This window comes from Myotis myotis, unplaced genomic scaffold (genome assembly GCF_014108235.1).
Source record: "Myotis myotis isolate mMyoMyo1 unplaced genomic scaffold, mMyoMyo1.p scaffold_m19_p_19, whole genome shotgun sequence".
Taxonomy (NCBI): domain Eukaryota; kingdom Metazoa; phylum Chordata; class Mammalia; order Chiroptera; family Vespertilionidae; genus Myotis; species Myotis myotis.
In genome coordinates, this window is record NW_023416323.1 from 719,287 (window position 1) to 743,011 (window position 23,725).

General features: G+C 53.0%; 1 protein-coding gene across 5 annotated transcripts; it reads right to left on the reverse strand.

Annotated features, from left to right (window-relative positions):
* Positions 1-776: 776 nt before the first annotated feature.
* Positions 777-22,125, reverse strand: CEACAM19 (CEA cell adhesion molecule 19). 5 transcript variants are annotated; one of them, XM_036346150.1, is made up of 7 exons: positions 21,800-22,119; positions 18,971-19,339; positions 8,827-8,977; positions 4,695-4,741; positions 3,290-3,372; positions 2,601-2,681; positions 1,672-1,874 (listed from the first exon to the last, which is right to left on the reverse strand). In XM_036346150.1, the coding sequence occupies exons 1-7, from the start codon at positions 21,852-21,854 to the stop codon at positions 1,821-1,823; spliced, it is 840 nt and encodes a 279-aa protein (XP_036202043.1). In that variant the 5' UTR covers positions 21,855-22,119; the 3' UTR covers positions 1,672-1,820. The 5 variants fall into 5 exon arrangements, with proteins under 5 accessions (XP_036202039.1, XP_036202042.1, XP_036202043.1 ...); XM_036346147.1 differs by lacking the exon at positions 2,601-2,681 and having other exon boundaries at positions 21,758-22,123; XM_036346148.1 differs by lacking the exon at positions 2,601-2,681 and having other exon boundaries at positions 21,800-22,116.
* Positions 22,126-23,725: the final 1,600 nt, after the last annotated feature.

Sequence of the window (23,725 nt, forward strand, 5' to 3'; positions counted from 1 at the left end):
CTGCTGGAGACCCAGCAGTTCTTACATGGTCCAGCTTCCTCTGAGCTCCAGTGCTGGGTGGAGGCTTTCAGGGATCCAGAGACATACGGAGAGGAACTGGATTGTCTGGCATAAGGGCAGGGACTTGGGGGTGGTTTGTTCTCAGATGGGGTGCTGACAGGAGGTCATTGTTTCTGTGCTGGGACCTCCCCTGTGGCAGAGGATATCTGAGTTTCCATCAGCGTGGACCACACTGTTTGCTCCACCCTGGTGACTCCCTGAGTCCTCGCCCCATCCAATTTGCAGCCCCACCCAAGCTGTTTGAGCAGCTTTTCCATATGAATGGCCTGTCCTCGCTCAGGCTCCAGACTTTTCTAAAATCTCTCAAACAAGCAGTAGCTGATATCAGTGTGCCCAAACCTATCAATAAGAGGCCCAAGACCCCAAACTAGCACCAGCCTGTCTTGCTTCACAACTGGGCCTTGCCTGGGCACTTCCAAGCCCAATATAAGTAGCAGCCATCTGCAGATCTCTCTGTAGCTCCTGCCGGGTGGCCCCAGGCCGTGGCTGACTTTGCACCTCCTGGGAGGCCCCAGAGCCAGTGCACCCAGGGGACGGCTTCAGACCATACCAGATTACAACTCTACACATCCACAATGGACACACTCCCAATGACCTACTCTAGTTTCTTTTCTTAAAAATATATTTTTATTGATTTCAGAGAGGAAGGGAGAGGGAGGGAGAGAGAGAGAGAGAGAGAGAGAGGAACATCAATGATGAGAGAGAATCACTGATTGGCTGCCTGCTGCACACCCTACTGGGGATTGAGCCCGCAACCTGGGTATGTGCCCTTGACTGGAATCAAACCTGGGACCCTTCAGTTTGCAGGCCAAGGCTCTATCCACTGCGCCAAACCCGTCAGGGCTACGTTAGTTTTTTAGTTTCCCGACTCTCTCCCGTCAGAGTATCCCTCCAGGAGAGCATTCCTCCACTTCATTCGCTGCCGAAGCTGCAGGATCTAGAACTGTGCACGGCCACACAGCCTGCTTATTGCTGGATGAATGAATGAGTGAATTAAGGGCCAGAGACTGGCCACACAGCCTGCTTATTGCTGGATGAATGAATGAGTGAATTAAGGGCCAGAGACTGGGCTCCCATTGGGAGTGGGGGTGGGGTGGGGGGGGGTAGAGAAGGGAGTCCTGCCCTGAGGGATTTGGTGAGATCCAGGTGGGGACAACAGGCAGAAGAGGGCCACAGGTTCTGAGAGATGGGTTTAGATGGGCTTAGAGAGGGTGGGCTCTGCCTGAGAGGGCAGGGGTGAGGCAGCCAGAGTAACTGACCAGGACTGTCCTCTGGGCCACAGATCTGTGAGGCCAGCCCTCCCTGCATGTATGGTGGGGGGTTGCCTTGTCCCCAGGGGAAGGGGCTGGGGAGGCAACCAGGGAGGGGGCGGGTATGGGGTGTTGTGGGCTGACAGTCAGTCGTGAGTCTCCCCAAGTGGGCGCTTGTGAGATCTGGTTGGAGGCAGGCCCAGACCGCCTTCCTCACCCCCAAATACCCCAGTGGAGGAGGAGAGGGGAGGGAAGAGACTGCTTTTCCCAGGCTCATGGCTTAGGTCAGGTTGCTGGGAGGACCAGATGAAGGGCATGTGGCACACGCAGAGGTTGAGCGACAGGATGGGCCCTGCCCGGGTCCCCTGTCCCCGCTGGACACCTGCTGGGGTCTTGCTGTGTCTTCAGAGAGTCCACCCGTCAGCCCCACAGCCCTGCCGGCCTGGTCCTGCCAGGTCCCTGGGGGCGGTCTGAGGCCTTCCCTCTCCCGCCAGCCTGGCTGGGACCCCTTCAGGGGGTTGGCACCAGCTGGCAGTAAGGGGCAGGGTCGGGGTTCAGCAGGTCCTGGGGAAAGAGAGAGAGGGGGTGTTGTGGGGGTGAGAGTCGGGGGAGTCAGAAGAACCAGCTAGGGACTGGGAGACACAGCGGAAAACACACCCAAACAGAGAATGGCAGCCTGAGATGGAGAGAGGCTTAGAGACGGAGGCACGGGAAGAGGCAGGAAAAGGGCAGACAGGGCGACAGAGGTGAAGGAACTGGAGAGACAGACACAGAGAAACAAGAGATGTGAGGAGTACAGAGAAAGAGTTAGGGAGAGAAAGATAAAAGGGGGGGGGGGGAGAGAGAGAGAGAGAGAGAGAGAGAGAGAGAGAGAGAGAGAGAGAAGGGGGTACGGGCACACACACAGGGGTCTGCAGACAGACTCAGAGGCACAGAGAGGGGGACAGAGACACCCAGGGGCAGACAGGCGGGGCCTGAAGGGGCTGAGACCCAGGCCCAGGGATGGGCCTTGACCTGCTGTGTGACCCTGGGCGAGGCCCTTCCCTCTCTGGGCTGGTTTCCTCCTGTGACACTCACAGCCTTGGACCCTGTGACCGAGGGGAACTGCAGCCTCAGGAGGGGAAGGGCCTGCCCAGGGGCTCCCCGGAGGCTGTGACGGGCATCCCGGGGGCTGCAGACCCTGAGAGGAGAGCAGGGGCTGGTGGGCAGCCCCGCCCAGCGGTCTTCCTGACCCTTCCGCACCCGGCCCCATGGGGTCCCCGCCGCCCCGCCTGCCTCCCAGCCTCGCACCTGGTAGTGGTGGTCCTCCTGCACCTGCGGGGGCGGGGGCGGGGGCTGCAGGGGCGGGGGTGGGGGCTGCAGGGGTGGGGGCTGCAGGGGCGGGGGTGGGGACTGCAGGGGTGGGGGCTGCAGGAGCGGGGGTGGGGGCTGCAGGGGCGGGGGCTGCAGGGGAGGGGGCTGCAGGGGTGGGGGCTGCAGGGGCGGGGGTGGGGACTGCAGGGGTGGGGGCTGCAGGGGCAGGAGCGGGGGCTGCAAGGGAAGAACACAGGTCAGCCAGGCTCCCTACCGCCCCCTCCCCCTGCCCCCTCTGCCCTGTGGTGTCATCCCCGCCCCGGTGGCCCCTCCCTGCCCTCAGTGCTCTCCTTTGGGAAGTGGGTGTGAGGGCACCGCCTCACGGGCAGCCCGACCATCACCCCCATACGCCCAGCCTCCCGCCAGCACCGAGGCTCCATGCTTTCAGTCTGAGCTTCTGAAGTTTCTCCACTCATTTAATGTCGCTCTTATCTCCCCCCCCCCCCCCCCCAGGATAAAGGGCGTCCATGCTCCGGGCGGGAAATAGAGGCCAGAGGGAAACGGAGCCCACGGGCTGCTTCCTCCCAGCCCCCTCTCTGGCCCTTAGACCCGGAGGGTGCGGAGGGTGCGGGAGGGGAGGCGCCAGGGCGGGGCGGGGTCGGGCGGAGGGGGGGGGTGGGGCTCACCGCGGCGCCGCTCAGGGGCCCCGTGTCGCAGAGGGGGGACGCCAGGAGGCCCGGAGACCGCATGGCCTCATAGATGTTGTCGCCTGAAGCAGAGGACGAGGGGAGGAACAGCTGACAGATGCCCGAGGCCCACTCCGGCTGCTGCCGGCACCCACTGACTCACTCAGCGGTCAGCTGTGCAAACCCCTCTTCTTGCCCAGCGCTCTGCCAGGGACACAGCAGTGACGGAGGCAGCCGGGCTCACAGTCCGGTGGGGGGACAGAGCTGCCCCCAGACAGGGGACGACCCCGAGTGGGCAGGGCTGGAGGGGGGGAGCCCAGATGGCTCCTGGAGGGGTGTCTGGAGGGCTTCCTGGAAGAGGGAACATCTGAGCCTGTCAGGGAGGGGAGAGCTGTGCCCAGGCCAGAGGGGTGCATGCCGAGGCCTGGCAGTGAGAGACCCTGCCATGTTTGTTTGTTTTTTTAATCCTCCTCCTGCCCCCCCAGGATATGTTACATTGATTTTATTTTTAATTTTTTAAATTGATTTCAGAGAGGAAGGGAGAGGGAGAGAGAGAAACATCAATGATGAGAGAGAATCGCTGATTGGCTGCCTCCTGCACGCCCCACACTGGGGATTGAGCCCGCCAGCCGGCATGCTACATCGATTTTAAAGAGAGGAAGGGAGGAAGAGAGAAACATCCATTGATTGCCTCCCTTACACATCCTGACCGGGGATCGAACCCAAAACCGAGGTATGCGTCCTGACCGGGAAGCGAACCTGCAGCCTTTGGGTGTATAGGACAACGCTCCCACCAACGGAGCCACCAGACCAGGGCAAGCTGCCATGTTTGAGGAACTATAATAGGTTTGTTCGGTCTGGATGTAGATATTTTTGTTTTGTTTTGCTTGTTTGTTTGAGGATGGGAATGTAATGTGTGAGAGATGAAGCCAGGAAAGTCGGGGGGGAGGGGGCTGGTTTATGGGAGTCCTTGAGAGGCCTGTCAGGGAGCCCGAACTTCATCCTACAGCACTGGGGAGCCATGGAAGGTCTTTGAGTAGAGTGACATGGTCAGGGTTTTAGAAGGACGCTGCCAGGAGTGAAGGCTGGCTGGAGGCCTGGAGCTGGGTGTGGGGATCTGGGAGGTGGAGCCTGAGGTGGGTTGTGGGTTGTGGCTGTTGGTGGCTGGGTGAGTGTGGTGCCTGGGGTCAGGGAGTGGTAGTCACTGAGCAGAGGAGAAAAACAGGTTTGGGGTGAGTGCTGATGCCCTCAGAATCTGTGGGCTGAGACTGGGGACCCCAGAGAGGTCTGGGGGGAAAATGTTTGGGAGATCCCAAGTAGGGGAAGGCCAGGGGGGTTGTTGCTGGGGGAGAAGAGGAAGGAGGCAGGGGGCTGCCCGGGTCGCAGGACGGGGCGCCTGGCTTACCAGTGTTGTGACTGGGGCCCAGCTCCGGTTTCCCTGTGGCCGCCATCCTGGGGGCATGGGGAGGGAACCAGCATTAGTACAGCGACGTCCGGGGGTGGAGAGAGGCCCAGGGGAGCCGGAAAGCCCACCAGGCCCCAGAAAGCCATGTCCCTACTTCAGAGCCAGGACGAGGCCTGTCCCTGTTCACATCTCTTCTCCCATAATCCCCTGCCATACAGCCCTTCCTCAGTTTCCCCCAGTCTCCACCTTATGCCAACGAACAATGTTCCTCCAAAGTCACCATTTATGCAGACTATTTAAGCAATTCTGCTCCATTCACCTGCTCATGATTTCCTTAATATGTCTCTTTAGGCTCTCTCTCTCTCTCTCTCTCTCTCTCTCTCTCTCTCTCTCTCTCTCCCTCCCTCCCTCCCCTAAGCTCCAAGGGCCCTTCTTTGGCCTCTGTAATTTGTTTCCTGAGCCCACGCAGCCCAGCTGGCTCACTCTTTCTACCTCTGTGACTTTCTAAATAAACTTTCCCTTGCATTTGTAAACAAAATTTCTTTTTAAATGGGCTCATTTGAATACTCTTATTTAAAAAGTACACTTGGCCTCACTACCACAAATTTGTAAATCCGCTGAATAAGTATTTATGGGCCACCACCCATGAGCTGAGTACTGTTGAAGGCACTGGGGACACAGGCCAACAAAGACCCCTAGAGTGGACACACTAGCGGGGAGAGAGAGATAGAGATAGCATTGATCAGATGATTGATAGACAGATGATAGAGAATTCGAATAAACAATCAGCAGTAGAGAGAAAAGTATTATGAAGGAAAATGCAGATGGAAGGGAGCAGAGGGTGGAGGGGGTGCACGCGTAGTTTCCATAGGGTGTTTGGGAGCCTCCCTGAGGAGGTAGCACTTGAGCAAAGGCCTGGACCAACCAAGGGGACCAGCTGTGCAGAAATCATGGGCAGAGAGTTCCAGGCAGAGGGAACAGTCTGTACAGAGGCCCGGAGGCAGGAGCGGAAACAGCAAAGGAACAGCAAGGAGAGGAGTGTGGCTGGGAGGAGGGACTGTGAGTGTGGGAAGAGGGGAGTTCAGGGAGATGAGGTGGGGGTTGGAGATTGATCAGGTCTTATGTCCACGGTGAGTGAAGATTATGGCCTTGACTTTGAGGGACCCCAGCTGACTGTTTAAAAAATCTATCTATCTATCTATCTATCTATCTATCTATCAATCATCTATCTATTTTATTGAAACTTACGTGGCCAGTGGGTAAAGCTGGCAATAAAACTACTGGTCCGCAATTAAGAGGGGTAAATGGCTTGCACTGCTCCTCCCCAACAGAGGGTAGCTTAAATCCCCTGCTCAGGGAGACAGATGGCTGAGCAAACTGACAGCAATTTACAGCAGATACAGGCCACCCCCCTACAGATAACATCTCGGCCTCAGCTGTATTTCAGCTCCAGACCCAGAAAAGCAGCAAAACCAGGTGGGCCACACCAGGACCAGCTGACATGACGGACTGCCCCTGCCCTGACACTGCCCAGTCCGTGGAGACCAGGCCCCTGGAGGAGCAGACCTGGAAAAGTGATGAATAGTCTGCTGAAACCTCCCCGAGACTCCCCTGAAATTCCTGCTGCCAGAGAGAAATAAAAGCCTCAAGACAAAGGACCCAGCACAGTCTCCATCCCAGGAGCATGCCGGTGCCGCCTGCTTCTTCCCCCACAGGCCTGCATCCCCTCAACTCTAAGGGACCCCATGGGGCTTGCAACTAGGGCAGCAATGGGCTGCAGCAGCTCATCCCAGACACCCCCCTGAACCTGTCCCAAGGCCCCCAGCAGCCCAGCAGGCTCACTCCCCAGCCCTTTCTCGAGCCACTGCCCCCCACGTTAATAAACATTCTCTAAATTCTCCTGAGAGGTCGTTTCAAAGAGAGCTCATGGGACCAAAACCAGGAGCTCTTCGCCTGGGATCTAAGATCGAAGTTCTCCACAGGATGCAATCGACATCCACAGTGCTGCGTTTTCCCGAGGAGACAGAAGGTTTAGCTACTCATTTCAATGATGGGTGATGTGGCCACGTAAATAAATGTTTTTCAAGTTTAAAAAATAAAATTCACCCGGACTCGTGCTGTGAAACTTCTGCAGGGAGTCAAGCCCCCACACACTCTGGGTGGCCCTAGGCCAGTGGTTCTCAACCTTGGCTGCAATTAGAATCACCTGGGAATCTTTTGAAAATCCTGATTTCTGGGCCTCATCCTCCGGAAATTCTGTTTTTTTGTTACTAATGTTGTGGCCCCACCCCATAGCAAAGAAACAGAATTTCCGGAGGACGAGGCCCAGAAATCAGGATTTTAAAAAGATTCCCAGGTGATTCTAATTGCAGCCAAGGTTGAGAACCACTGGCCTAGGCAGACCCGCCCGGGGCCAGGCCCCCTGGGCTGTGTTCACCTAAAAATAAAAGGCCGAACCGAGAGGCAGCAAGCTTTTATCTGAGGCCAAATTGCCAGGCGACGAGCTTTTATCTGAGATAAAAAAAGAAGAGCGACTCAGGAAACAACTGGCTCAGGCAGAAGTCCACATCGCGCCCCGATTAGGAGGCGGATCTTGAGAAAGGGCAGGGATACAACGACATCCATAGAAGGGGGCATTTCTGTGGGTGCAGAGACGGGAGCACAGTGATTTTCATTCTAAAAACTGCGTTAGGTGGCCAGCCTAGAGGTCGCCATCAGCCCGTAGTCATCGTTATCATACTGCCTCCTTGCTATTTTGCAAACAGTACTTTGGACACGATGCGGCTTTAATCCCAGCCCAGAGGTCACCTGGCGCTTTTCACATCCAAAGCTTTGAGGGAGGAAATGTTCAAGGCGCCTTTTTCACCCAGCGCCCTCCCCGCTGCCCTCTGACGGCTGTCAGTCTGTCCTCTGTATCTGTGAACCTGTTTCTATTTTGTTTGTTGCTCTGGCTACATTTTAAGGTGGTTCTGCTTATATTATTGTTATTATTTATTTTATTATTTTAAAAAAACATTTTTTTAATTGACTTCAGAGAGGAAGGGAGAGAGAGAGAGAGAAACATCAAGGATGAGAGAGAATCATTGATTGGCTGCCTCCTGCACGCCCCCTACTGGTGGGGAAGGGAATCGAGCCCGCAACCACCCACCATGTCACCCAAGGGCCAGGCATGTGCCCTTGGCCAAAATCGAATCTGGGACCCGTTAGTCCGCAGGCCGACACTCTATCCACTGAGCCAAACCAGCTAGGGCAGCTTATATTATATTTTACAGCTCCTTCTCACCCCTACATAGAACGTATCAGGAGAAAGACAAGTAAAATGATGAAGGTTAAGAAAGCACAGCACATAAGGAAGAGCTGCAGGAGAGAGAAGACTGCCCCGCCCCGCCCCCCCCCCTCCCAACCCCCCCCCCCCTCCGCCCCATCCATGCAGAGGTAGGCAACATCTGGTGGCCTTGCCTGCCCACCACCCACCGCACTTCTTTGGCCACAGCTTCTGGCTCTCCTTTGGGGAACCCCTCCCCACTCGCAGTCCGTTTGATCGTGTGAAGCTGGGTCTATTTCCAGCTCCAGGGCTGCGCGAAGAGCCCGCGTTCGGCCAATTGGAGCGTCCCAGCGCCCGGCCGCAGTGCCTGGCCCGTGCAAGGACCTGTGATTGAAGGCAGCCCTCTGGCTCGTTGGAACTGCCAGGAACAAGGTACGGTCCTTCCCCTGCAGCAGGGGAGCTGGTGGCGTCTAAACCTGGAGCCACCAGGGGCTTTTTGTCACGCGGCAAGGTAAGAGCCTGCCTGGGAATAAAGCACCATAGAGGGAAGCAGAGGTGAGAGATGCATGGAGGAGTTTCCTGACAAAATTGAGTCCCTGGATCCAGCCACACCTGAAGCTCATGCAGCACCAAAACACTTTCTAATTCTCTGTAAGCCAGTTTGAGCGGCCGGTTTTAGTCCCTGGCAAAGCAGAATCCTGTCTAAGACAGGACAGAAAGATTCTGTCTCCTCAGGAGTCCCAAGATTGGATGAGATTGCGAATGAGCCAGATGATGTGGCCTGTGGAAGAATCAATGAATGGGAGGGGTTGAGCGGGGGCTGGGGAGGAGACAGAAGGGACGCAGCGTGGCCTGGGGCCCCCGTACCTGTGCCTCTGGCCCCTCCAGCCTCTCGTCACCAGGAGGTAGGCAATGCTGCCGACTAGGAGGGACGCGGCGGCAAGAGACCCGATGAGGATGGCAGCCACGATCCCAGTGCTCACGGGCAGGTGTGCAACGGGCAGCTCCGTAAACTTTTCTGAGGAGAATGAGAGAGGTCATAGAGCACTGATGTGTCACTGCCACTTCCCGCCCCAGAGCTCTCTCCCGCTTTTCAGACCTGAGTTGGTTCCACTGCACATAAAACCCAACGCGTCACCCGGCCGGAGTGGCTCCGAAAGGTTGTGGGTTCGATTCCCCGTCAGGGCACGGATGGAAGGCAACCGATTGGTGTTTGTCTCTCACATCGATGTTTCTCTCTTTGGGGGACTACCGGGCACTCAGCTTGAAGGGTTCTTGACCTCAGCATGCCAGATTTGGGGAAAAGCCTACCTGACCTCCAACCCCCACCCTGAGGACCCCCAGCCTGTAATCTCAAGTTGGACGCTTATGTCCCAACCCTTGTTGGCAGCTGAGTTCATAGATTATGAGATCAGAACACTGGGTTCTAGTCCCTGCCTCCTACTTGCTATGTTGAACGTGGGCAGATTGCTCAACCTTTTTGAGCCTCAGTTTTCCCATCTGAGAAATGGGGATAATAAGAATACCTACCTTATAGGGTTGTTGTGAAGATTGAATGAGGTTTCTCTCTCTCTCTCTCTCTCTCTCTCTCTCTCACACACACACACACACACACACACACACACACACTTCTCTCAATTCTCCAACAAAGTAGAGTCTATGCCATTGTACAGATGAGGCACAGAGAGGTGAACTGACCTCCCTGAGGGCTCACAGTAAGTGATCACACCTGGGCCACTGGAACTAATAGCCGCTCTGTGTGGCTTCTAAAAGATGACTGAGTCCTGAGAGCGCTTGAATGGTGGGAATGAGCTATTTCAGGCTCAGAACAGGTAAAGACTGTTATTTCCAAATGGACGAGAGCAGTGGTCAGCAAACTGTGGCTCCAGAGCCACACGCGGCTCTTTGGCCCCTGGAGTGTGGCTCTTCCACAAAATACCAACTTTTGCGCATGGGCCATGAAGTTTCAATGCACGCCCGCACGTGGTATTTAGTGGAAGAGCCACACTCCAGGGGCCAAAGAGCCGCATGTGGCTCGAGAGCCGCAGTTTGCTGACCACTGGACTAGAGCCTCTTTCTCTCTCCATATACATACACATAAACACACACACATATATATCTCCTATATAATAAAAGCCTAATATGCAAATCGACCGAACGGAAGAACAATCGGTCTCTATGACACGCACTGACCACCAAGAGGCAGACACTCAATGTAGGAGCTGCCCCCAGCTTGCAGGCCCCAGGCCAGCCAAGGCAGGTGCCAGTGGGGGCCCCTTGATCGCCCTGCCTGTCACCCCATAGAGGGAGGTGACTGGTGGGGGTGGGGTGGGGCTGGCGAGTGGGCAGCGCCAGGCCGGCCAAGGCAGTTGCCAGCAGGGGTCCCCTGATCGCCCCGACAGTTGCCCCACAGATCCGCCCTGATTTCCGGTCAGACCTAGGGGCCTTACTGGTGCACGAATTTTGTGCACCCAGGCCTCTAGTGTGTGTGTGTGTGTGTGTGTGTGTGTATACACACACATACATACATACATACATATTCAAATTAATAAATGTTTGCCTATTTCATCCATCTCCCTAAAAGTTTATTTGTTCACAATGCTCAAAATACATTCTATTTTTTAAAATATATTTTTATTGATTTCATAGAGGAAGAAAGAGGGAGAGAGATAGAAACATCCATGAGGAGAGAGAATCATGGATCAGCTGCCTCCCGAAAGTCCCCCACCCGGGCATGTGCCCTTGACCAGAATTGAACGTGGGACCTTTCAGTTCACAGGCCGACACTCTATCCACTGAGCCAAACTAGCCAGGGCTCAAAACCCATTTTAAACTTTAGTCTTGTCACTGGGGGGAAGGGGATAGCCTGTGTCCAGACTTGTCTGGTATCTGGGCATATTCAGTAGTAGTCTCCGCCGAAACCAGTTTGGCTCAGTGGATAGAGCGTCGGCCTGCGGACTGAGGGGTCCCAGGTTCGATTCCGGTCAGGGGCATGTACCTGGGTTGCGGGCACATCCCCAGTGGGAGATGTGCAGGAGGCAGCTGATCGATGTTTCTCTCTCATCGATGTTTCTAACTCTCTATCTCTCTCCCTTTCTCTCTGTAAAAAATCAATAAAATATATTTTTTTTAAAAAAAGTAGTAGTCTCCATTCCCAGGGAATTGGCTAAGTTAGACCCATTTTGTGGATGTACAAACCAAGGCCCAGGGGGTCACTTTGGGCAGAGGATAGAAAGCCGGATAGAAAGCTGTCCCTTTTCCAGAAACTGCACCAGCAAGTTTTGCACCTTCTAGCTTATCCAATCCCCACAACAGCAGGTAAAATTCAGTGGCTTCCCTGAGTGACTCAGGAGGTGGGGCAAGGCTGAGGCTGTGTTCTGACTCAGGGAACCTCCCAGCGCCTGTCCTCCCGCCCCCTCACGAATTGCCCAATCTTCCCACAATATCCAGAGCCCCCCCGGCCAGGACCTGCTTGCTCTGCCACCTGCTGCCCAGTCCACCGACCCACTCTCATCACCCCCGACTCCCTTCCTCACTGTCTTGGTTGTCCAGCCCTTGCCATGCTGTTCCCTCTGCCTGGCATGCTCTTCCCCACGTGCTGTGACCCCTCCTCATTTTCCCATTCGCAGCTCTTCTGGAAGCTTTGTCGGATAACCCAGGCCAAGGAGACTCCTGATACCTTCTCTTCCTAGCTTACTCACTTAGTTATGCAATTAGTGTCTTTTAAAAATATATATATTTTTATTGATTTCAGGGAGGAAGGGAGAGAGAGAGAGATAGAAACATCAATGATGAGAGAAAATCATTGATTGGCTGCCTCCTGCACGTCCCTCACTGGGGGGGTATTGAGCCTGCAACCCGGGCATGTGCCCCTGGCTGGGATCGAACCTGGGACCCTTTAGTCCGCAGGCCGACGCTATATCCACTGAGCCAAACTGGCTAGGGCACAATTAGTGTCTTCATGTTGGGAGAATAGGCATGTGGGTGTCTCCCCAACACCTCTATCATGCCACCGTTGTGGACAGGCGAGTAGCAAGGTCATATCACAGAAGAGCCTATCGCTGCAATCAACTTTGGGAAAAATGGGCTTTTTCAGAGGGATTGACCCCAATCCCAGTTCTGCCTCGGGCCTCATTAACATATTCCAATCAGTATAGACCCACCCCTTGTCACAGTTGGTTGGATCAGGATGGGCAGCAATCCAGATGGAAGCCCATCAGAACCCTTCATTGACTCGGCCTAAGTGATTGGTTCAGGCGGCGGAGCCAGCCAGAGTGAGGGGAAGGGCTGTGGTTGGAGTCTGGGAACAGGACATCCCTTCTTCCCAAAGTCCTGGAGTTGTGAGGCCTGTGAACACGGGTCATTTTGCCACCAGGAAGGCATTACCCATGTCCCCTCCTTCCTTGGAAAGAGAACCTTGAGTTTTCGCTGGGCAGAAGCTTGCCACCAATAAAGACATTTTTCCAGCCTCCTGTGTGAACAGCTTATGCCTTAAAGCACCGTGTTGAGCAAACAAAACGCGACATTGCTTCTGACATAGAAACCCCGGGCAATTTCACATCCAGATTTCTGTGTCCACAATTGCCCACGTTATAAGGACATGGGTCCTACTGGGTCGGAGCCCACCCTACTGACCTCATATCACTTGGGCACCTCTGTGAGACCCTATTTCCAAAGAGGGCCCCATTCTGAGGACTGCGGGTTGGGACAGCGTATCTTCCTGATGGAATTATGGGACCTAATTCCATACACAACACCGCCCGCCTGGCTGCCGGCACCTGCAGGGCCCTTGAGCTGCTCTGGATTCTCCATCGGTCCCTTTGCTGCTTCCATCAGCCTGAAGCAGTTTCCGCCGCTGCAGCAAAAACCCTGCCCGGTTCGCACGATGAAGCGTCCTCTTTTTAGAACTCGCTGCATTTTCTGCCGTTTATTATAGACAGTGAGCAAGCAGACAGGGAGCCTGTGCATCACTGTATTTTCCAAAGTTGATTGGGACGGGATGCGCTTCTGTGATCCGGCCTTGCTCTTCTCTCCAGCGGGAGGCGCTGACACCCCGGCCTGGAATCGGGGCCAATCTCGGTGACTCCCTTGTAATCCAAAGGATGAATGCAGGGGAGCCCTGGCCGGCTGGCTGGCTTGGTTGGTTGGAGTGTCGTCCTGTACTCCTCTCCCCGCTCCCCAAAAAGGTTGCGGCTCCAATTCCTGGTCAGGGCACATACCTAGGTTGTGGGTTCGGTCCCCAGCTGGGGTGTGTATAGTAGGCAACCCATTGATGCTTCTCTCTCTCTCCCCCCACCTCTTTCTCTAAAATCAATAAACATGTCCTCAGGTGGCACGGTGTGACTTCCAAGGCGAGGTCAGGAGAGGCCCCCATTCCTGCCTTGGCCTTTTGGAACACTGACTCTCCACGTGCTCTCTCTGCCTCAGGACCCGCGGCCACACTGTGTTTTCAGGCCGCCCTGGGCCTGCGAATCCTTCCCCTCGACTCCTTCTAGAGACTCCCCTTCTTAGCTTCCTGTTCAACCTCCCACGGTCATGTGACCCAGGCTCTGATGCACCCACGTGAGACTAGGCTCCAGAAGCTAGAGACCTCGGCAGGGCCCCGGACCAGGCCTTTGATGGGGAGGACGAGGTGGACATGCCCACGGACGTATAAACGCCACCAGGGCAGAGATCTCCGTCCTGTTCCTTCCATGAACTCGGTGCCTCTCACACAGCAGGTGGGCAATGGGATGTTTGTTGAATGAATGAATGAATGAATGAACGAACGAACGAATGAATGCAGCTTTCCAGTGCCCTGCAGGCAGGCAGGCAGGCAGGCAGGCAGGCAGGCGCAGTTTTGCTGAGGAATTTCTGGTTCCTGGTTCCCAGCCTGGAGGCCCCGTGAGCACCCAGGACTCTATTAAGCCCCTTTCTTTCTTTCTTTCTTTCTTTCTTTCTTTCTTTCTTTCTTTCTTTCTTTCTTTCTTTCTTTCTTCCTTCCTTCCTTCCTTCCTTCCTTCCTTCCTTCCTTCCTTCCTTCCTTCCGTGCTTTTGTTCTTTTGTTCTTTCTTTATTTTAGTCAACCTTCATCCAAGGATATTCTTCCATTGATATTTAGGAAGAGTAGAAGAGAGAGGGAAACACAGAGAAATGCATCGATTGGTTGCACAAGCCCCAACCAGGGCCCAGACTAGGGAGAAGCCTGCAACCAAGGTACATGCCTTTGACCAGAGTAGAACCCGGGACCCTTTGGTCCGCAGGCCGACGCTCTATCCACTAAGCCAAACCGGCTAGGGCATATTAAGCCCCTTTCTGCACAGGCCCGCTGCGGGGGCTTCCCTTAGAGCCCAATCCCTGCATGATTAGGAGAGATAAAGCCTGCGAGTTACCCGGAATGCAGGGAGTGCACCCTGCCCTCTCCATCCCCCACCATGGAGGGCTGAACTTGGGGCCACAACGGCCCTCAAAAATAAATGCCCCGGTTATCAAGGTGACTGTCCCAGCTCTGTCCCTAATTCCCATGAATTCAGCCTCTGCCTTTTGCTTTGTTCTTCCTTTTCCATTGAGCTGCACCCCTCTGCTTCCCCACCCCCTATGCTCAGTCAAGGCAGGTCCTGCCAGGCCCTGTTACTTCCTGTTCTCCCCGGGACCCCTCTCTCCATAGGACCCCTCTCTCCACGGGACCCCTCAGTGCTTCCTGGAGTCCCTGTGATAGAGAAAGAGCCAGGTGGCAGAGGCACCAGGGGATGGACTGGGACCCAGCTGGAGCCTTGGCTCCCCTCCTCCCAGTGGTGTGGTCTTGGGCCCTCCCTGGGCCTCAGTTTGCCCCTCTGTAAAATGGGGACCACCCCAGGGCTTCCCCAACAGGGTTTGTGTGGGAATGAAATGAGTTGAGGCCAGCAAAGTTCTGAGCTGGAGGTGCGTGGTATGGGGTACGTGCCTCTTAGATGGGAGATGGCATTGCGATGATTTCCTCAGTGCCTGGTGTGTGCTCAGCACAGCTCTAGGCACCCGGGGATTAATGGTGAAGGAAGCGACAATAAATACATATTATGACAATTATAGGTGCTGAGTTCTGGCTCATCTTCCCAGCCCTGATCCCCAGCTCCCCATCCTGTTTGCTCTACTTGGTCCCACCCCCTTGGACCAGGGGTGGACTCTCAACTCAAGGGGAAGCCAATCACAGGCCAGGTGGGCCAGCCAGGCTCTCTCCGTCTGTCTGTCTGCCTGTCTGTCCAGCTCCTTTTCTCTTTATCTCCGCATCCTGGGAGAGGAGATGGAGAATATGCAGAGAGGCCTGGGCTCCCGCACTATTTAGTGTCGCGATGGGAATCCCAGGACCCGGAGGGGAGAATGGAGCCCCGAGCAGAGACGAGACCAGCGATGGCGCCCCCTGGAGGAGGAGGGAGCACCTGCCTTCCTGACAGCTCATTTCCCGCCAGACCCTGTGGGCCCCACCCATTCATTCAACAGTGAGTCCTGCCCTGCTCTAGGCTCCAGGGACACAGCTGTGGACCCAGGCCTCCTGGCTCTCACATCCCAGGGGCTACCTCCCGGGCTTGACAAGATCGCCCCACTGTGCGCCCCACTGTCCTCACAGCCTCAGCCTCGGCGCACATACATCCTGCGGAGGCCCTCCTTGCTGTCCTGCCTCAGGCACGCTGGTCTCCCGTTGGCTCAGGCTCCTCCTGGATAAAACAGAAACCCAACCCGCACTGGCCCCACGGATGGGCTACACTGTGACTCAGATCACTGTCTGTTTTAAACCCGGTCTGGCTTCTTGTCAGTCTCCCCACGGCCGACAAGCCTGCTCCCCGTGCGCCTCTCAGACTCGGCTATGAACACCCCGCCTGCTCACCGCCCTGTAGCCATGGCGTTGTGCGGTCTAAGTGTCGAACACACCAAACTAGCCTGGCCTCTGGGCCTTTGCACTTGCTGTTCCCTCTGCCAGGAACCTTGTCCCCAGAAACCTGCCCGGCTTCCTGCCTCCCTGGCCTTCTTGTCGTCTCTGCTCCATGTCCCGTCTCCAGGGAGGCCTCCCCGATAACCTCCCATCCCAGATCGCATCATTCTGTTTAATTTTTTTTACTGAGCAATCGTAACCTCTCTGTACCTCAGTTCCCCAACCGTAAAATGGAGACCATGATGGCACCTGCCTCGTGGGAGTTTTTTTTTTTTTAATTAAAGTTTTCATTCATTTATTTATTTAGTCAACAAACATTAACTGAGAACCTATTATGTTCTACACATGGCAGTAGATGTTGGATGATAAAAGGATGAGTACGTTCTATTTCTCTCATTTTGAAGGCTTACTCTCCTAGTGAGACCCAATATGTGAACTGATAAATTAGAATTCATTATGAAGTTCGCAAAGATAACTTTGGGGACGTAGATGATGAGTGATTGAGTCGGGTTATTATGGGCCACCCCCCACCAGCTTCTTTGAAATATAATTGACATATAACATTTTAAAAATATATATTTTTATTGATTTCAGAGAGGAAGGGAGAGGAAGAGAGAGAGAGAAATATCAATGATGAGAGAGAATCATTAATCGGCTGCCTCCTGCATGTCCCATGGGGATGGAGCCCACAACCCAGGCATTGCCTTTGTCCGGAATCGAACCCAGGACCCTTCAGTCTGCAGGCCGACGCTCTATCCACTGAACCAAACAGGCGAGGGCGACTATAACATATCATGGAGTTTTTTACAGGTAAAAGTGAGTTACTCTAGGGCAGTGGTTCTCAACGGGGGTGACTTTGCCCCTGGGGGACATCTGGCAACGTCTGGAGACATTTTTGGTTGTCATGACTGGCAGGGGGGCTCCTGGCATCTGGTGGGTAGAGGACAGCGATGGTGCTCAGTGGCCCACAGGGCACAGGACAGCCCCTGCTATAAAGAATTAACCAGCCGAAACTGGTTTGGCTCAGTGGATAGAGTGTCAGCCTGCGGACTGAAGGGTCCCAGGTTCGATTCTGGTCAAGGGCATGTACCTGGGTTGCGGGCACATCCCCAATGGGAGATGTGCAGGAGGCAGCTGATCGATGTTTCTCTCTCATCGATGTTTCTAACTCTCTCTCTCTCTCCCTTCCTCTCTGTAAAAAATCAATAAAATATATTAAAAAAAGAAAAAAAGAATTAACCAGTTCAAAATGTCAACAGTGCCCTGGCTGAGAAGCTATGCTCTAGGGCAAGCGTGGGGGACCGTTTTTCTTCCAAAGGCCATTTGGATATTTATAACATCATCTGCGGCCATACGAAATCATCAACTGAAAAATTAGCGCCCAGCCGTCATGGCTCAGTGGTTGAGCGTTGACCTATGAACCAGCTGGTCACAGTTCGATTCCCAGTCAGGGCACATGCCTGGGTTTTGGGTTCGACTACCAGTAAGGGGTGTGTAGAAGGCAGCCGATCAATGATTCTCTCTCATCATTGATGCTTCTCTCTCTCTCTCATCGCCTCTCTGAAATCAATAAAAATATATTTAATAAAAAGATCCATGCATTAAAAAAATAGCCTGCTGTATTTTGTCAATCACTTAATTAACTCACCCCTAGTGCCTTGGCAGGGCCAGACCAAATGATTTTGCGGGTCTTATACAGCCCTCGGGCCAGCCATTCCCCACCCCTGCCCTAGGGCATGTTTACAACAGTCCCTGGCCCATAACAAGTGTCCAAGAAATGGTAGCCGTTGCTGTTGTCCACTACCCTGTCTCCTGTGTTTGGTCCAGAGTGGATTAATCAAAAAACACTTGATGTATGAACATGAAGACCTGAGTGATATAGTGTATCCCTCTGGACCAGGCATACACTAGGTGCTCAATAAGTGTTTCATTAATGAGTGCACGTGAGGAGTAAGTGAGATGGTCCACTCGCCAGGTCTGTCTCTGTGTTTGTCATTCAATAGATATTTTATTAGCTAATGCATGCGGGGAGTAAATATCTTTGGAGCCTGGCACACAGGAATTGCTCAATCAATGTGTGTGAAATAGAGGAAGTGTTTGCACCGGGCCCAGAATGTGGTAGCTTGCTGGGAGCCGGTCCATCCTTGCTGTTTCAAGGGACCTGGCATATAAGGCACACTGTTATTAATATGTTTGCTCACCTTCTTGGCACTATGTGTTTTAACCAAGGTCACCTCTCTGAGAAAGGTTGTTTCCCCAGGTAGGGATTTTCCCCTGAAGTTAGGGAGGGAATAAAACCCCTTAACTAAGTGCCAGGCGGGTAATTAATCACTTTAACTATGAACAATCATGCTTAAGCTACATAATCTTTACTCCCTGGAATGGAAATAAGAAACGCCCTAACCTTTGGAATAGAGATTGATAGGATTGGAATCAACTGGTATAAATACAGATGTAACAAGACAACAAGAGACAGAACCTAGACACAGAACCTAGAAACAGAAACTGGCCACAGAACCTAGGGACAGAACCTAGCAAGAGAACCTGGCTGAAGAACCTAGAGACAGAACCTGGCTGGAGAACCTGGAGAAGAAACCTGGGTTCCCCAAGATATGTGATCAATGCCGGGCCCCCCCCAGCAGGCGAGGGGATCCCAAGGCAGTTGCTGGGCGTGGAGGCCACGGGGGCATAGGCTACCAAGGAGACAGAACCTGGCTACAGAACCTGGATAGAACATGGCTAGAGAACCTGACTAGAACCTGGCGACCGAACCTGGCTGGAGAACCTAGTGACAGAACATTGCTACAGAACCTGGCTGGAGAACCTGGACAGAACCTAGCGAGGGAACATGGCTACTGAACCTGGCTGGAGAACCTAGCAAGAGAACATGGACACAGAACCTGGCTGGAGATCCTAACCAGAACTTCGCTGGAGATCATGACCAGAACTTGGCTAGAGATCCTGGCTAGGCTGCTGATCAACTGAACGCTGTCTCCGTGTCATTCCTTCTTCGCCGACTCCATCCACACCTTAGGGGACCCCTGGACCTGCTGGGGTTGGACCCCAGCAGTAGCTGCTCAGGGTGCATGAGGCTTCCCACTTCCTCCCCCAGCACCCAACACTCACCGAGCACCTGGACTTCAGTCTTGGCCCGCATGGTCGACGAAGGGTTGATGTGGACCTCCACGTGGTAGGTGCCGCTGTCTCTGGGCTGGGCGTCACGCAGCAGCATGGAGCCATTGGGGAAGCCAACGATGTCTCGTTGCTCCATGGCGATGCCGTCTCTCTGGGGCCGCTGTATGTCAGGGATGTAGGTGAACAGCCTCGTGCCACCATCTGTCTCCTTCCCCCGGTACCAGATGAAGTCTTGGAAGGTGTCTGGGATGCCCTGGACAGACAGGAGCACGTCCTGGTTCTTTTGAGGTTGCTCTGGAATCTTCTGGATGCGGAGGGCCGCCCAGGAGCCTTGGGGGACCCAGAGGGCCAGGACTGAGGCTGTGGGGAGTTTCAGGGAGGCCTGAGATCAGAGGTGTGTTGGGCAGGGACCATAGCATTCTCTGCACTGTAAGTCCTCATTGGAGGGTAAGAGCTCTCTCTGAGTGCTATTCTTTGGGGACAGTGCTGGAATTGATTAGTAATGTCTGCCCTGGGTTCAGGAGTGGAAACCTGGGTATGGATGCCACAGATTTGCCATTACATTGGTCCAGAAGGTTTTCTGCCCTGAGATGCTGTGTGGCCTGCTTCTAAGCCCTGGGAATCTCTGAATTCATTACTTCATTCATCTAACCCAAGCATGTCAAACTCGTGGCCTGCAATTGATATTTTTGCAGCCCAGCCAATATAACTGTATGTAAGAAATGTTTTAATAAAAATTTTGTAACTTAATTTTTACAATATCCTGTTATACATCATCTAGCTACATAAAAGGCTAATATGCTAAGTGTCCTTCCCACCTTCTGACTGGTTGCTATGATGTGCACTGACCACCAGGGGGCAGAATGCAGGAGCTGCTGTGATGCGCACAGAGAAATGGCCCCGTGGACCTGGCACCCACAAAGCAACACTTGGCTTCCCCCAAGTGGGACACAGGCCCCACCACCACCCTGGGGTGACAGCCCACCAAATCACAGCCGATGCTGCCGAAATGGTGCAAAATGCAGCCCACAGCCCAGCCCAGCCCTGAATGGGTCGCTGTGGGTGCCGGGTAATGCCATCACGTAGCAATGCCCAGCTTCCTCTCCCTAGTGATGACTAGCCCCCTTGCGATTTCGTCCACCCAGGAACACAGGTGGAAACATTTCACACTGTAACCAAATGTCTGTGAAGCGTTTTCCTGTGCCTCATCTCATTTGATCCCCACAGAAGTCCTGGAGTAGGTAAATAGGAGACTCAGTGGAATCCTATTTTCTTTTCATTAGCCAGAAAACAGAGATTTAGAAAGCTTAGAAACTTGACCCGACTGAAAATAAGTAAGAAATGGTGGACCTTGAAAATGACTTCAGGTTTTCTCACTGCGCAGAATATAGTCAAACTCTGCTACAGTTAAATATTTCACCCTTTGTTCTCCCTGCGTGATCTACAATAATAACCTGCTTCCTGTTGATATTTGCTGCTGTGTTGCTGACAATTACCTGAAAGAGTAGTTGGGGTGCTTCACTGGGCTGGAAAAAGTTTAGCTACATCAGAAAGCAGGTCTAATTAAGCAAGTTTATTCTATATCTATAAAAGGCTAAGTTGACTTGCATATGTGTGATACATATAAAGCTCTCACTGACGCCAATCGCATGCGTGTGTTTCAATGTCATTGTCGATCGTGAATTTGGTTGACACTTCTATTATAGAGAAAGGGCGAATAGCAATATTAAAATATTTCTTCTAATTAATTTCCTTTCAATGTGCATGAATTCGTGCACTGGGCCACTAGTTATTAATAATGAACTACAACGTTCGCTAATGACTGATTACTACAATCATGTTGCATTCATTTCCCTTATCCACAGGCGCACCATTTCTCTCCACTAATACTAGCAGCGAATATTTTAGCAGCCGATTTCCACGTCATTAGTCTTGGACTGGTTTGGTGTGCGCAAGAGGAAATATTTTGCTCTTGGAGAACAAGAGAAATAGGTTTATTGTGTTACACTTATTAATTAGTGCAGTTACTCAGTGTCTGGTAAGTTAATAAAATAAAATATTATTTTATTAAAATGTTCAAAATAAAATATTAATTTTTATTAAAATGTTCTATTCTTTTATGTTAACGATGACTCATTTATTTCAGCCCTTTGTATTCATCATGTCTCTATTGAAATTAACCTACATTTCTATGAAAATTGAAGCTTTTGTTTTTTTTGTGGCCCACATACACTTAAACCTTGTTTATTTGGCCCGTGTGAGCCTGAGTTTGACATGCTTGGTCTAACCCAGCGATGGCGAACCTTTTGAGCTCGGCGTGTCAGCATTTTGAAAAACCCTAACTTAACTCTGGTGCCGTGTCACATATAGAAATTTTTTGATATTTGCAACCATAGTAAAACAAAGACTTCTATTTTTGATATTTATTTTATATATTTAAATGCCATTTAACAAAGAAAAATCAACCAAAAAAAATTAGGTTCGCCATCACTGATAACCAATACTTATAAGCACATATATTATTTATGTTAAAATGCCAATTATACAGGCTATGTCTAAAATTCCCTCGATATCTAGGCGCTGGGGATGCAGCAGGGAACTGGATACACAGATACACTCCTGCCCTCGTGGTCCTAATATTCTAGAAAATTCCGTAGATAAAGTGGTGACGGGGCTGTGACTCTGCTCCTCCCCTTTTCTTCCTTCTCGAATACTTTTATCTTCCCTGACAGATTTCCTTCTTCCAAGGGGAAACCCCACCCCGGGGCTGAGGCTCACCTGCTCGCCTGGCCTGGGCGTTGGGGGGCATTTCCTCCTTACCTGAGAGCAGGAGGCCCTGTGAGAAGTGGCACTGGGTCCCCGTGGGAATCTCCATCTTGGCGTCCTGTGGAGATGCCACCTGCTGGGCACCGAGGGGGCCGGAGGGCGGCCCCGGGCGGTCTGCAGGGGGCCAGCTCAGCGAGGACCCCGGGGAGCCGCCGAGCCAGCCGGCACCCTGTCCTCAACCCCGGAGCTCCACCTGTGCTCCCTGCGATGAATGTGCAGACACTGGTTGGACCTGTTTCCAGCGACTGGGGAATTTGCTGGGGCTTCCCAGCACGCCTCCCTTGGCCCCTTCACTCTCTTTCCCACTCAACCTGACTGTCAGCAGCAGCAGTAATTACAACGACAGTTACAGTGGCCTCTGGTTGAGCAATGCCCCCTCTCCCCAGGCCTGACACACACTACTGCCTCATTCGGCATCCGCCATGAGTCACTTTTCCCATTTCAGAGATGAGGAAACGGAGGATAAGGAGGGTGGCAGGCCTACCGGAAGGGGGAGGTGGGATTTGATGTGGGGCTGGCTCATTCTAAAGCTCTTAGCATGGTTTTTCAAAAGCATTCATTCATTCATTCATTCATCCCAACACACCTCCCTATGCCAGCTCCACGCTGGATGGTGCTGGGGACAGTGACGATTAGACAACTCCTGCCCTGCTCTCAGCCCACGGTGGGGCTCACCTGTCTGCGTGTGTGGGGGACAGGCACACCAGGTAAGGATGATGCAGAGTGATCAGCACTGGGATGGAGGAGCTCGGGGGCTGGGAGAACCCAAAGGGATGCTTCACTCAGCTTGAGGGGCAGGGAGGGCTTCCTGGAGGAGGGGACAGCTGAGATCTGGAGTAGGAGAAGGGATGAGGCAGAGTGGGGTGGGAGGCGGGGGGTGAGGTGAGTGTAAACAGCACAATTGAGCAAAGGCTCCGAGGCTGCACGCCCTCGAGGTGCTTTGAAGAAGCTGCTGAATCCTGGACAAGCTGGGGGCTCAGTGGGAGAGGGCAGCCCCGTGGGAGGGGGCGTGTGGCTGGAGAAGTGGGAGGGGTCAGTTATAGTTTTGAGCTCTGTTGGGACAGAGTCCAGGGTTGTGCTAATACCATATGGCTATTATAATATAAATTTAGCCCTGGAAGGTGTGGCTCGGTGGTTAGAGAATTGGCTCATACACCAAAGGGTTCCGGTTCTATTCCCTGTCAAGGGCTCAAACCTGTGTTGCAGATTTGATCCTGGCCCTGGTTGGGGTTTGTGTGGGAGGCTAGCAATCGATGTGTCTCTTTCACATTGATGTTTCTCTCTTCCTCTCCCTCTCCCTCCCTTCCTTCCACTCTCTCTAAAAATTAATGGGAAAAATATCCTTAGGTGAGAATTAACAACAACAAAACTACATATATATATATATATATATATGTTTATTTATTAAAATTCGATGCCTTATAAAACTTAGTTCCCCCAAACCAGCCACTTTCAGGTGCTCAATAGCCCCACTTGACTCGAGGCTGTGACATTATACAGAGAAGATATAAAACATTTCCATCATTGCCGTAGAAGTTCTATCAAACAGCGTTTGTCTAGGACAGCGGTTCTCAACCTGTGGGTCGCGACCCCTTTGGCGGTCGAACGACCCTTTCACAGGGGTCGCCTAAGACCATCCTGCATATCAGATATTTACATGACGATTCATAACAGTAGCAACATGACAGTGATGAAGTAGCAAAGAAAATAATTTGATGGTTGGGTCACAACATGAGGAACTGTATTTAAAGGGCCAGAAGGTTGAGAACCACTGGTCTAGGATTAAGGGGCAGAAAGGCTATGTGGAGGGGAGGGCAGTGCCAGGTGAGATTTCTGTGTTGCAGGAAGAGGGAACACTAAATTGGGAGGGGGGGGTGTCCCCTTGACACACATTAGACAGTAGGAGGTCGTAGCACCTTC

Coding starts and splice junctions, on each gene's coding strand:
- CEACAM19 (XM_036346146.1), bottom strand. CDS start 21,854: ATGGAGATTCCCACGGGGACCCAGTGCCACTTCTCACAGGGCCTCCTG. Junction 19,340..21,757: donor CGCCCAGGCCAGGCGAGCAG/GTGAGCCTCAGC, acceptor AACTCCCCACAG/CCTCAGTCCTGGCCCTCTGG. Junction 1,875..4,694: donor GGGCCCCAGTCACAACACTG/GTAAGCCAGGCG, acceptor CTCTTTCCCCAG/GACCTGCTGAACCCCGACCC.